The sequence below is a fragment of the Mandrillus leucophaeus genome, unplaced genomic scaffold (assembly GCF_000951045.1).
Source record: "Mandrillus leucophaeus isolate KB7577 unplaced genomic scaffold, Mleu.le_1.0 Scaffold1291, whole genome shotgun sequence".
Taxonomy (NCBI): domain Eukaryota; kingdom Metazoa; phylum Chordata; class Mammalia; order Primates; family Cercopithecidae; genus Mandrillus; species Mandrillus leucophaeus.
This window is the reverse complement of record NW_012101245.1, coordinates 376600-389783: the sequence shown is the minus strand read 5'-3', so window position 1 is coordinate 389783 and position 13184 is coordinate 376600. Positions and strand designations below refer to the sequence as shown.

At 40.9% G+C, this 13184-nt stretch overlaps 2 protein-coding genes across 7 annotated transcripts in view; one reads left to right on the top strand and one right to left on the bottom strand.

The window, feature by feature from the left end:
• MASTL (microtubule associated serine/threonine kinase-like) overlaps nt 1–2007 on the top strand; it is a 43895-nt gene extending 41888 nt beyond the window's left edge. The window contains exon 12 of the mRNA XM_011972458.1: nt 1544–2007. Within this exon, the coding sequence (XP_011827848.1) occupies nt 1544–1701 (158 nt within the window). The 3' untranslated portion in view covers nt 1702–2007. The remainder of the gene's footprint in view (nt 1–1543) is intronic.
• An 8279-nt stretch (nt 2008–10286) lies between these two features.
• The window catches only part of ACBD5 (acyl-CoA binding domain containing 5), a 55935-nt gene continuing 53037 nt past the window's right edge, over nt 10287–13184 (bottom strand). For all 6 annotated transcript variants that reach the window (XM_011972453.1, XM_011972455.1, XM_011972456.1 and 3 more), the window contains one exon: nt 10287–12525. In XM_011972453.1, the coding sequence (XP_011827843.1) occupies nt 12513–12525 (13 nt within the window). In that variant the 3' untranslated portion in view covers nt 10287–12512. The remainder of the gene's footprint in view (nt 12526–13184) is intronic.

Below are 13184 nucleotides of genomic sequence, written 5' to 3'. Positions count from 1 at the left end.
ACAGAGTTAACGTAATGAAAGGCATATAGTCAGTATTTCAGGCATGAGCCACCACGCCTGGCCCAGAAGAGCATACTTTTATTTTACTAGGTAGAAGGAAATAGGAAAAATGACAGGTAATGAAATGGCAGTAAAGAGGTGAGGAAGGCTTTGAAATCTTGTAAGCAGAGCAGCTCTGTGATACAGAGCTTCCAATGTAGCCATATGCTAGAAGTCAGTATGTTGTAGAGATGCAAGTCAGTGAAATCAAGGAAGTCAAAGAACCATGAAGAGAACGTGTCAGAAGTGTCATCAGTGTATATCTTGAAATCACCATGAGGGATAAGGACGGAGTGCAGGGAAGAAAGGGAGAGGAGGGTGAGCTTCATGCTAAAGCTGTCTAGGGCAATAGATATTGCTAAGGAATGTGGTGACAGAAAGTGGTGGCAAGGTTTTAGAGTAAGAAATGGAGCATTCATCATGGAAGATCAATGACGTGGAAGGTTTATCAAGGAGCAGAAAGTAGGCCATGCTCTCTTCCCTTGAGTCAGGGATTCTGTAAGAAGATGCAAGGTGGGTGCGGTGGCTCACACCTATAATCCCAGCACTTTGGGAGGCTGAGGCGGGTGGATCCCTTGAGGTCAGGAGTTCGAGACCAGCCTGGCCAACATGGTAAAACCCCATCTCTACTAAAAATACAAAAATTAGCCAGGCGTGGTGGTTCACATCTGTAATCCCAACTACTCAGGAGGATGAGGTGGGAGAATCGCTTGAACCCGGGAGGCAGAGTTTGCAGTGAGCCGAGATTGTGCCACTACACTCCAGCCTAGGTGACAGACAAAAAAAATTAGCCAGGCATGGGGCCACTTACCTGTAGTCCCAGCTACTTGGGAGGCTGAGGCAGGAGAATCACTGAACCTGGGAGATGGAGGTTGCAGCGAGCCAAGATTGCACCACTACACTCCGGATTGGGCAACGAAGAGAAACTCCATTTCAAAAAAAAAAAAAAAAAAAAGATGTGAGGGCCGGGCTTTGGAAGGCCATAGTGGGGAGATCACCTGAGGTCAGGAGTTCAAGACCAACCTGGCCAACATGGCAAAACCCCATCTCTACTAAAAATACAAAATTAGCCTGGCATGGTGGTGTGCACCTGTAATCCTAGCTACTCGGGAGGCTGGGGCAAGAGAATCGCTTGAACCCGAGAGGCCGAGGTTACAGTGAGCAGATTGTGCCACTGCACTTCAGCCTGGGCGACAGAGCAAGACTCTGTCTCAAAAAAAAAAAAAGATGTGAGAAAGATAGGCTTCTAAGTTAAGGCAAATCATTCATTCTGTCATTAAACAAATACAAACCAGGGACCTGTCATATGCCAAGTGGTATTCAAAGTGGCCCATGTAGACCTTTGTGAAGTATGTGGCCTAACAGACGTTAAACAAACATCTGTGAAACTGGCATAATAAAGTAAGGTAAGTTATATGTGAGACATTCTCTTTTTATAATTCTTGTAAAGCAGTACTTACTTAGGTAATGAGACCATACTGTTTTGTTTTATATTTTTCCTAAGAACTAAAACGTCATCCTCTCTTCAGTGATGTGGACTGGGAAAATTTGCAGCATCAAACTATGCCTTTCATCCCCCAGCCAGATGACGAAACAGATACCTCCTATTTTGAAGCCAGGAATACTGCTCAGCACCTGACCGTATCTGGATTTAGTCTGTAGCACAAACATTTTCCTTTTAGTCTAGCCTTGTGTTATAGAATAAGCTTGCATAATTATATACTTCTTAATACTAGATTGATCTAAGGGGGAAAGATCATTATTTAACCTAATTCAGTGCGCTTTTAATGTACGTTACAGCTTTCACAGAGTTAACGTAATGAAAGGCATATAGTCAGTAATTTATCTTAATCTCAAAACTGTATATAAATCTTCAAAGCTTTTTTCATCTATTTATTTTGTTTATTGCACTTTCTGAAAACTGAAGCATCAATAAAATTAGAAGACACTATCGAGAGTGAGCCACTAGCTTGATTTTCTTTCTCCTCTGATTTCAGTTCACTGTTTAGTTTAGTATTAAAATAACAAAATAATCATACAGTTTCATTTGATTGTAATTTACTTGCATATTACCTTCAAAAGCTGTGTTCTTGAGGGCAATCATTTAAGCCATACTTGTGACCTCAGAAATGCAGCTGGAAGGCCGGGCGCAGTGGCTCACGCATGTAATCCCAGCACTATGGGAGGCCGAGGCGGGCTGATCTTGAGGTCAGGAGTTCGAGACCATCCTGGCCAACATAATGAAACCCTGTCTCTACTAAAAATACAAAAATTAGCCGGGCATGGTGGCAGACGCCTGTAGTCCCAGCTACTCTAGAGGCTGAGGCAGGATAATTGCTTGAACCCAGGAGGCGGAGGTTGTGGTGAGCCAAAACCGCACCACTGCACTCCAACAGAACGACTCCGTCTCGAAATAAATAAATAAATAAATAAATAAATAAATAAATAAATAAATAAAGGCAGCTAGAAAATTCCTTCGCTTAGTAACTCCTTTGGGGAATAAGGAATAAACAAAAAGACTAAGGCTTTCGTTTACTTTCCTAATGATACAGTTTTGCCGCCTTGATTTCTATTGGTGCTTACTCCACAATATGTATTTGTTTAAAATAGTACTGGAGGCCGGGTGCGATGGCTCATGCCTGTAATCCCAGCACTTTGGGAGGCTGAGTCAGGCAAATCACTTGAAACCTGGAGTTTGAGACCAGCCTGGCCAACATGGCAAAACCCCATCTCTACTAAAAATATAAAAATTAGCCAGGTATGGTGGTGCACACCTGTAGTCCTAGCTACTTGGGAGGCTGAGGCATGAGAATTGCTTGAATCTGGGAGGCGGAGATTGCAGTGAGCTGAGATCACGCCACTGCACTTCAGCCTGGGCAACAGAATGAGACTCGGTCTTAAAAAATAAAATAAAATAGTATTGGAACAATTAGGTGTGATATATTGTAGCAATTTGAATATCTTGTTCAATTTTAATAGAAAATGTGATGCGTTACATCTTATTGTCATTTATTAAAACATGCAACATTATCAGAAACAGATTGATCCTTAAAAAACAAAACATAATTTTCTTTTGCTTAATAAATATAACTATCACAAGCACATCTGTCAACATCATTCTTTTCAACAAAGCGAGACCCCATCCCTGGGGGTAAAAAAAGACTTGTACCTTTTGCACATTGGGTTTAGTGTTTTTACTTTCCATTACCATCCCAATAAACAGCCCTGTTGTAGTTGACAAAATGTACAAATTTAAAATGGTTACAGTGAAAGATATACCATTATAATTAGTGCTATATAATTGAATCCATAGGTTAATGGTTTTACTGAGCTTGTTTTAGTAATAACTACTTAGATTTAATGGTCACTTCTAGTAAAATGTTCAAAATACAGTTGTTAAAAACTTGAATGTGAATTACATCTTTCCCTTAAATTAGGCAAAAGCATAGAATTATCTATTATCCTTTTACGGTATTTGCCAGTAGTAGAAAGAAAGTAAGTTTTGGAATCAAACAAAAATTGTTGAAATCACTGCTCTGCCACAATAAAAGGCCTCTGGCAGGTTAAAGTGAGCTACTGATAACTCACTGTACAGTGGGGATTAATAGTGATTAATTTGGAGAGTTGGAATGAACAGAGTAGATTAAGGAACAAGCCAGTTTAGTTGCTACCCAGGATATTAACCTTAACAGGGACTTGAAACATTACTGAATAATCGGGGAAATGCGCTCTGAGCATATTCCTAGTGCAGAAGACAATGGCCGTGAGTGGAAAGTTACACTGTTTACTCTAAACAGACCTAGCATGTGAAGCTATAATCACCTGAAATTCAGCCACAGGTAAGGCATGCTGTAATGGTATTTATTGGGAACAGGTGACTTATTATCTAAATTTATACCTGTCAAGATGTAGATTCAGACACTTGCTAAGGAAAAACCTAAGAGGAAAGAACAATGGGAAAAAGGGAATGGTTGACAGCTGATGTATATGTGTGCATGCACGTCTTTAAAGAACACCGACGGCCACCAGTAGAAATCCATGCATCTTTTGCTATGAAGGAAATCAGAATATATCATCCTAAAATGCCTCTTTGACATAAAAATATTTTTGAGCTAAAGGCAGTTAAGCAGCAGCAAACTGAGGAAAGCTCTCCCCATCCCCCTGCCTTTCTGCCCAAAGGAAGGATATAAATTCTCCTTTGCTGGAGACAATTCTAGAGTCTTATCTACCAGGGACAGCACCAGAGGAATTGGCAAAGAAATCTTATTCAATTCGTTTCCTCCCACATACAGTGTTTGCCTTCTCAAAGGTTCCAGTCCTTGGAAGCCTAAAACCACTTTCCTTTGTCTTGTCATTTCTCTACAAATATATTGTTCTTTGTTGAAGATGCTGTATGAACTAGAGTTCTAAGCCACTACTTTAGGTTATGTTTCATGGAGGTTTCTCCTATGTGATGTGTACTACACACACTGATAAACTTGTTTTTCTATTGTTAATATGCCTTGTTACAGGAATCCATCCCAACTAAGAACTCATGAGAGTTGAGGAAAAAACTTGTATTTCCTCCCTGACAGCTACATACAGTTTTTGTTTTTTGTTTTTTGAGACGGAGTTTCACTCTGTCATCCAGGCTGGAGTGCAATGGCACGATCTCAGCTCACTGCAACCTCCGCCCCTCGGGTTCAAGTGATTCTCCTGCCTCAGCCTCCTGAGTAGCTGGGATTATAGGCGCCTGCCATCATGCCCGTCTAATGTTTTGTGTTTTTAGTAGAGACAGAGTTTCACTATGTTGGCCAGCCTGGTCTCAAACTCCTGACCTCGTGATCCATCCACCTCTGCCTCCCAAAGTGCTGGGATTACAGGCGTGAGCTGCCCGGCCAGCTATATACAGTTTGCATTAATAGAAAATAATTTGCGGCTGGGCATAGTGGCTCACACCTGTATTTCCAGCACTTTGGACAGCTGAGGTGGGAGGACTGCTTGAGGCCAGGAGTTAGAGACTACCCTGGCCAACACAGCAACACCCTGTCTCTATCTAAATTTTTTAAAAAATTGTTTTTTAGGCTGGGCATGGTGGCTTAACGCCTGTAATCTCAGCACTTTGGGAGGCTGAGACGGGTGGATCACCGGAGGTCAAGAGTTCAAGACCAACCTGGCCAACATGGTAAAACCCCATCTCTACTAAAAATACAAAAATTAGCCAGGTGTGGTGGTGCACGCCAGTAATCCCAGCTACTCGGGAGGCTGAGGCTGGAGAATTGCTTGAACCTGGGAGGTGGAGGTTACAGTGAGCCGAGATGGTGCCACTGCACTCCAGCCTGGGCGACAGAGCGAGACTCCGCCTCAAAAAACATTATTTAAATATGTTTTGTCCCACCCCCATTAAATGTTAAACAAATCCAGAAATTATGTTTCAAGAGTGGCCTGTTTATCTTGGCCCGCCTATGTTAGAATTAAGTAAGATGAAGTACACAGCAAACATAAAAGGTGTTTAATAAATGGTAATTATTTGAACCCTAAGTACCCTACTGCTTCCTGGAATATACTTTAATTTTGGGTTTGGGAAGTGGTAACTATATAAAGCCTTGCTATTATGCTCCAAAACATCTTGAAGGACATTCAGGTCTAATTGCTCTATTTGCTACAAAGAACTGTCTTATTTTTAGCCATTTATAAAAATGCTGAGAGTCCAGAATATAGCACAAATATTTATTGTTTACACTAGGTCTTTTGATTAATACCAAGTCAACCGTGGTGAGTCATTCTTTTAACTATGTGGAGAGTGTATTGTACGGGACAATATTTGAAGGAAGGAGACTGAATAAAAGGCTTCTGCACCAGCCCACCTGGGTTCAAGACATATTTTAGAGGCAGGAGCAACAGGACTTTACTGATACATGAGCTGAGGCAGGTGAGAGAATGGAGGAGCCACATTTGACACCAAACTTCTGGCTTGAGCAGTTGGGTCGATTGTGGTGCTACACCCTGAACTGGCATGAGGGACAGGATGGGTAGACATACTAAGTTTGAGATGTCTGTGAGACACCCAAAAAAAATTCAAGAAACCAGCTGGACACCTCCAAATAAAAACGGTATGTCTGCAAGTTATTTTACACTCTTCCTTCAACAGGTGAATGAATAAACAGGCACATCTATATAATGGGATATTATTCAGTGCTAAGAAGAAATGAACTACAATGAAAAGACACAGATGAATCTTAAGTGCATATTACTAACTGGAAGAAGCCAGTCTGATAAGGTGACACACTGTATGATTCCAAATATATGACACTGTAGAAAAGGCACAACTATAGAGACAGTAAAAAGATCTCTGGTTGCCAGAAGTCAGCAGGGAAGGATGACTAGGTGGAGCACAGAGGATTTTTTAGGGCAGTGAAACTACTCTGTATGATATAATGGTGGATACGTATTTTAAATTTGTCAAAACTCATAGGATGTACACTAAGAATGAGCCCGATGGTAACGATATGTCCATGTTGGTTCATCAGATGAAACAAATGCACCACTCCACCAGATGTTGACGGTGGAAAATGTTGTGCAGGTGGGGCAGGGGGGAGAGGAGCGTGGAATATGGGAACTCCCCTTTCCACTTGATTTTGTTGTAAACCTAAAACAGTTCTGAAAAATAAAGTCTCTGGCCAGATGCGGTGGCTCACACCTGTAATCCTAACACTTTGGGAGGTCGAGGCAGGCGGATCACCTGAGGTAAGGAGTTTAAGACCAGCCTGGCCAACATGGTGAAACCCCATCTCTACCAAAAATACAAAAAATTCGCTGGGTGTGGTGGTGGCGCTAGTAATCCCAGCTACTCAGGAGGCTGAGGCAAGCGGAATCACTTGAACCCCAGGAGGCAGAGGTTGCAGTGAGCAGAGATCGCACCTCTGCACTCCAGCCTGGGTGACGAGAGGGAAACTCTGTCTCAAAAAATAAATAAATAACAATAAAATCTATAAACACCTAACAACACATCTTAACTAGAAAAGCAAAAACAAACCCCAAATTAGTAGAAGAAATAGTAACAGCAGAAACAAATGAAACTGAAACCCCCCAAAATACAAAAGATTTTCAAAAATGAACTTGGTTTACTTTGAAAACAAAATCAACAAACCTTTAGCCAGACTAAGAAAAAGGAATACCTAAGTAAATAAAATCAAAGATGAAAAAGGAGACATTACAACTGATACCGCAGAAATCCGAAGAAGCATCAGACTACTGGGAACGAATATATGCCAAAAAACTGGAAAACCTACAAGAAGTGGATACATTCCTTGACACATTTTTTTTTTTAAAGTCTACATCCAAAGTAGGGATTGTGAAAAAAAATAATTTTAAAAAGTCTAATGGGGGCTGGAGATGGGGTGGCTTAAACACTCTCTCTCCTAGTTCCATGAAATAAATCCCAGAGAGTAACTGCTGGTTCTATGCCCATCAACGGGATATCACTGTGGTCATGAGAATGGGATATAAGTTGACCAGGTTGAGTCACATGTCCGTTACTGTGAGTCGCGATGGGGCAGCAATGGACATAGCTGGACAATGGACATTTAGCAGCATCCCCAGAATCACTGGATTCTGGTGGAAGAGGAAGAGCGCTCCAAGGGAAGATGGGAGGGGACAGAAGAGAGGGGAAAGGGTGATGAGTAAAATTTAAAAAATAATTGCTACTCCCTTGCCTGATTTTATGTAGGTATAAAAAGTTCTCTTCAGGCCAGGCACGGTCGCTCACGCCAGTAATCCCAGCACTTTGGTAGGCTGAGGCAGGTAGATCATGAGGTCAAGAGTTCAAGACCAGCCTGGCCAATATGGTGAAACCCCTGTCTGTACTAAAAATACAAAAATTAGCCAGGCGTGGTGGCGGGCACCTGTAATCCCAGCTACTCAGGAGGCTGAGGCAGAGAATTGCTTGAACCCAGGAGGTGGAGGTTGCAGTTAGCCGAGATCGCGCCACTGCATACTCCAGCCTGCTGGGCAACAGAGATTCTTTCAAAAAAAAAGTTTCCTTCAACACATATTAAAGAGGAAATTTCTCTTTGTTTTTCTTTCTTTTCTTCCTCCCTCCCTCCCTTCCTCTCTTTCTCACTCTCTCTTTCCTTCCTTCTCTTTGTGTGTGTGTGTGTGTGTCTTGCTCTATTTCGCAAGCTGTGTGTGTGTGTGTGTGTGTCTTGCTCTATTTCCCAAGCTGGAGTGCAGTGGCAAGTGAATCACCTGAGTTCAAGACTAGCCTGGCCAACATGGAAAAACCCTGTCTCTACTAAAAATACAAAAAATTACCCAGGCAAGGTGGCTGGCGCCTATAATCCCAGCTACTCAGGAGGCTGAGGCAAGAGAATCGCTTGCACCTGGGAGGCGGAGGTTGCAGTGAGCTGAGATCATGCCACTGCACTCCAGTCGGGGCAACAGAGCTAGACTGTCTCAAAAGAAAAAAAAAAAAAAGATACTGCACTAATAAGAACTGATACTACCCTTTATCTTAGCCAAAAGGCTGAGAAGTGATTAAATAATTTTGTATACAAAAATATAACTATGAGAGCCAGTTTTAGCCAATGAGATGTGAGGAGTCTCCTGTGTGGGACTTTCGAGAAAGTTACTATTTCCTGATCAGATGGAAAAATACAACTGTTAATTGCCTTCTGTGCTTCACTCTGTGCCTGCCTATAACGTAGACATTAGATCTAAATGTACTTCACTGTCTTGCAAGCATGAAGACAAAGGCTACACACTAAAGATGGGAAAAAGAAAGACAGGAGGAACCTGTCTACCTAATGGCATTGTGGAAGCACCTTCCCAGCCCTGGACTTCTATCTCCAGACTTCTATCGAAGGAAAAGACCCAGTTACTTGGTCAAGCCACCACAGTTGGGTTTCTATTACATGCAGCAGAATAATGATACCTTAAATGATACATCACTTTTATCATTCTGTAGAAATTACAAGTCATAGATGGGTACTAAAAACATAAAACCCAGGCTGGGCGCAGTGGCTCACACCTGTAATCCCAGCATTTTGGGAGGCTGAGGTGGGCAAATCACCTGAAGTCGGGAGTTCAAGACCAGCCTGACCAACATGGAGAAACCCCGTGTCTACTAAAAATACAAAAAATTAGCTGGGCGTGGTGGCGTATGCCTGTAATCCCAGCTACTCGGGAGGCTGAGGCAGGAGAATCACTTGAACCTAGGAGATGTTGCAGTGAGCCAAGATGGCACCATTGTACTCCAGCCTGGACAACTAGAGCAAAACTTACGTCTCGATTAAAAAAAAAAAAAAGTAACAAAAAAAAAACACCTCTCATCATTTTCTACATAAGACCAGAGATGTGTATTTAAGATGGTTGATTAGGACTGGGTGCAGTGACTCATGCCTGTAATCCCAGCACTTTGGGAGGCAGAGGCGGGAAGATCACCTGAGGTCAGGAGTTCAAGACCAGCCGAGCCAACATGGCAAAACCCCGTCTCTACTAAAAATACAAAAATTAGCCAGGTGTCATGGTGGCTGCCTGTAATCCCAGCTATACGGGAGGCTGACACAGGAGAATTACTGGAACCTGGGAGGCAGAGGTTGCAGTAAACCAAGATCGTACCACTGCAATCCAGCCTGGGTGACAGGGCAAGACTCCATCTCAAATAATAATAATAATAATAATAATAATAATAATAATAATAAGAAGATGGTTGATTAGGGTTCACTGTGTGGCTGTGGGAAGCTATTTATTTGGTATAAGAACTGAAACCGGCTGGGCACGGTGGCTCACTCCTGTAATCCCAGCACTTTGGGAGGCCGAGGCGGGTGGATCACAAGGTCAAGAGATGGAGATCATCCTGGCCAACATGGTGAAACCCCGTCTCTACTAAAAATACAAAACTTACCTGGGCATAGTGGCATGCGCCTGTAGTCCCAGCTACTCAGGAGGCTGAGGCAGGAGAACCGCTTGAACCTGAGAGGCGGAGGTTGCAGTGAGCTGAGATTGTGCCACTGCACTCTAGCCTGGCGACAAAGCGAGACTGTCTCAAAAAAAAAAAGTAAAACCAAGAATCTGACTGAATTGCTAATATTCTCAACTAGATGACTAAATAAGTTAAATTTCATCCCAGTTTCTGATTTTTATCAAATTGTATGGAATAGCACGGCGTTATTTTGAGAATCATAATTACTTTATGTGCAACTGTTACTTACTCTCATTGAATTCTTACCTAATCAATGGACTAACAGTAACAAGTAATAAAAGCCATATCATTTCTCATTAACCTTTTATTTTTAACTTAGTTTTACAATAAACAGAAAAGAACTTGATCATTAAAAAAATACCATAGCTGTCAAGTTTAAATGAGGTTCTTATTAAACAAAGCAAGAACACTATATCCTATAATTACATCTTTACTTTTATATACAAGAACTGTGTGCAAAGTGCTTTTCAAACTATAAAATAAGACTTTGGAACAGGATAGAAATGGTTATCCCTAGGAGTTAGTTATCCCGGACTGCTTGTAATGATTCACAACTGCTTATACTCTTAATTTTCATTTTATTTATGTATATACTAAGAGAAAAGCCACTTTTTACTGATACCAAATTAATATCTAATTTTTTAAAATAATCTTTGATCCACGGGTCTAAATGTTATTTTTACATATAAATTCAGTTGCTTGCTTCACTTTTTCCTAAGTAAATAGGGAACACTTTTTTAAAAGCAAATAGTAGTAGATCCCTTTAGATAGACATATTTTAATCAGTGTGGGATTAAATAATTAAAGTTATCTGAAAGAAAAAAATAAGGAAAAAAGGGTTTGGGAAAAGTAAATTGTATTCTTATACTTTTCAGGCAAACAAAAAACCATCCTGTATACTAAAGACAGATTAATTCTTTCTTATTTAAAACACTCTGAACATATGATGCTAAACCCAACATCATACATCTTGAAAATGCTTAAGAATTATTTGCTACAGACCAGGCGCAATGGCTCACGCCTGTAATCCCAGCCCTTTGGGAGGCTGAGGCAGGCAGATCACCTGAGGTTGGGAGTTTGAGATCAGCCTCATCAACATGGAGAAACCCCATCCCTACTAAAAATACAAAATTAACCAGGCATGGTGGTGCACGCCTGTAATCTCAGCTACCTGGGAGGCTGAAGCAGGAGAATTGCTTGAACCCAGGAGGTGGAGGTTGCAGTGAGCCGAGATTGCGCCATTGCCCTCCAGCCTGGGCAACAAGAGAGAAACTCCGTTTAAAAAAAAAAAAAATTATTTGCTACAAAGAGTGAATCAAAGAAATCTTCAAAGCACAAGGTACATCTAAGTGAGCAGGAAGTTTTGGAAGGTATACAGGAGAAGTCTCCAAGGATCTAAATTATAGTCTTCTTTTTGGTCTAGATGAGAGAGGTGGGGAAGAGGGACTTAAATTTCTGTTAGTTAGGCATGCCTTATTCCTACGGAAGCATTTGGCCCGTTAGCTTGCAAATCCCTCCAGTACTCCTGTGAAGTAGGTGTATCTAAAATAGTATACCCCGAAGGAAAAACTGAGGCACTAAGAGGTTAAGAGTCCAGTCTGTATAGTTCATCAGTTGCACAAAAGTGATTTTCATGTGTTTCCTTTTTGACTGCTGTAAAAACAGTAAAAATAAGTTTTCATTTTATATTTCAAAGCACCCTATGAAGCAGACACTAGATATCCTCAGTTAAAGAAAAATGATTACAAAGGAATACATTTGTATGGTTGAATAAAAACCTCATTAATCATCTACAGGCTCAGAATACACTTTTAAACCTACATGAAGCTCATTCTTCACCATTTCCATCGGCGCGTTATGTCTAGTCTGCAAATCATTTATAAAAACTCAGTCTGGTACATAGGACTCTGCTTTTTAATAATGATGCCTGAACACCAAACTCAAGAGTTGTGAACGCCCAAGAAAGAATATGCGCAGCCCACAAAGTGAATATGACGTTTCTTCCTGTGGTTTTCTACTACGTGGCATGGCGACTCCGTGACTAAGATATGAAGTTGATTACATCTCATTTGAAATTCACTCCTGGTTTGCATTCTTTCTTTTATTTAATTTAGAAAATTAAAAATAATAACTTATAAATTTGATCTCATTATCACAATGGTACCTTTGAAAAGCAGCTTATGTTACTCTATGGAAGATAACCAGGTAAACTTGTTACCAAATGATCATTAATAATTTAATGTCCTTCAAGTTCAAGGGCACGGTAAATCTGTGTATACTACTTATAACCTAGCAGAGATTGATTATTCAAGTATCAGCAATATTAGTCCTTAAAATGTTATCGCTTGTGTAGTGCAAAATATATATGTGTATATATGTACACAAACCAAACTACTGGACAAAAAAAGCAATGTAATCATCACAAACTAAGATTTTCTTGTCAACAGCACAATCCAGTTCATTCTGAGGTCATCCAGTTCCAGTAGTCTTCTTGAGGAAAATACCATTTTCCTCAGTTCAGTTTTCTTTAAAAAGAAAATAAAAACCAATTTTCTATGAGTATGAATGCAAATAATTCTCTGGATGGTAATATAATAATACCATTCAAATTCAAAATAAAACCATAACATTACCAACAGTCTTTATAAAACTACTTCATATGACTTGCAGCCCGATAGGAAAGATCCAATTACAAGTGCTGACATTACCAAACAATTTTACATTATTTATTTATTGTTTGAGGCAAAGTCTTGCTCTGTCGTCCAGGCTGGAGTGCAATGGCGCCATCTTGGCTCACTGCAACCTCCGCCTCCCGGGTTCAAGCAATTCTCCTGCCTCAGCCTCGCAAGTAGCTGGCATTACAGGTTCCCGCCACCACACCCGGGTAATTTCTGTATTTCTAGTAGAGACAAGGTTTCGCCATCTCGAACTCCTGACCACAGGTGATCTACCCACCTCGGCCTCCCAAAGTGTTGGGATTACAGGCGTTAGCCATGACGCCTGGCCATCCCGGCCAGTTTTTAATAAATAATTTAAATGCACATTCATCCTCTCTTACCTTCTAGATTCTTACCCTTTTCTAATTGGCTATGACACAATTAAGATTTGTGGAAATGACTTCATAATTTTATCAAAATGGAAAAGTTGTGAAACAAATCCTTGACAAAACTGTAAGAGGATAATA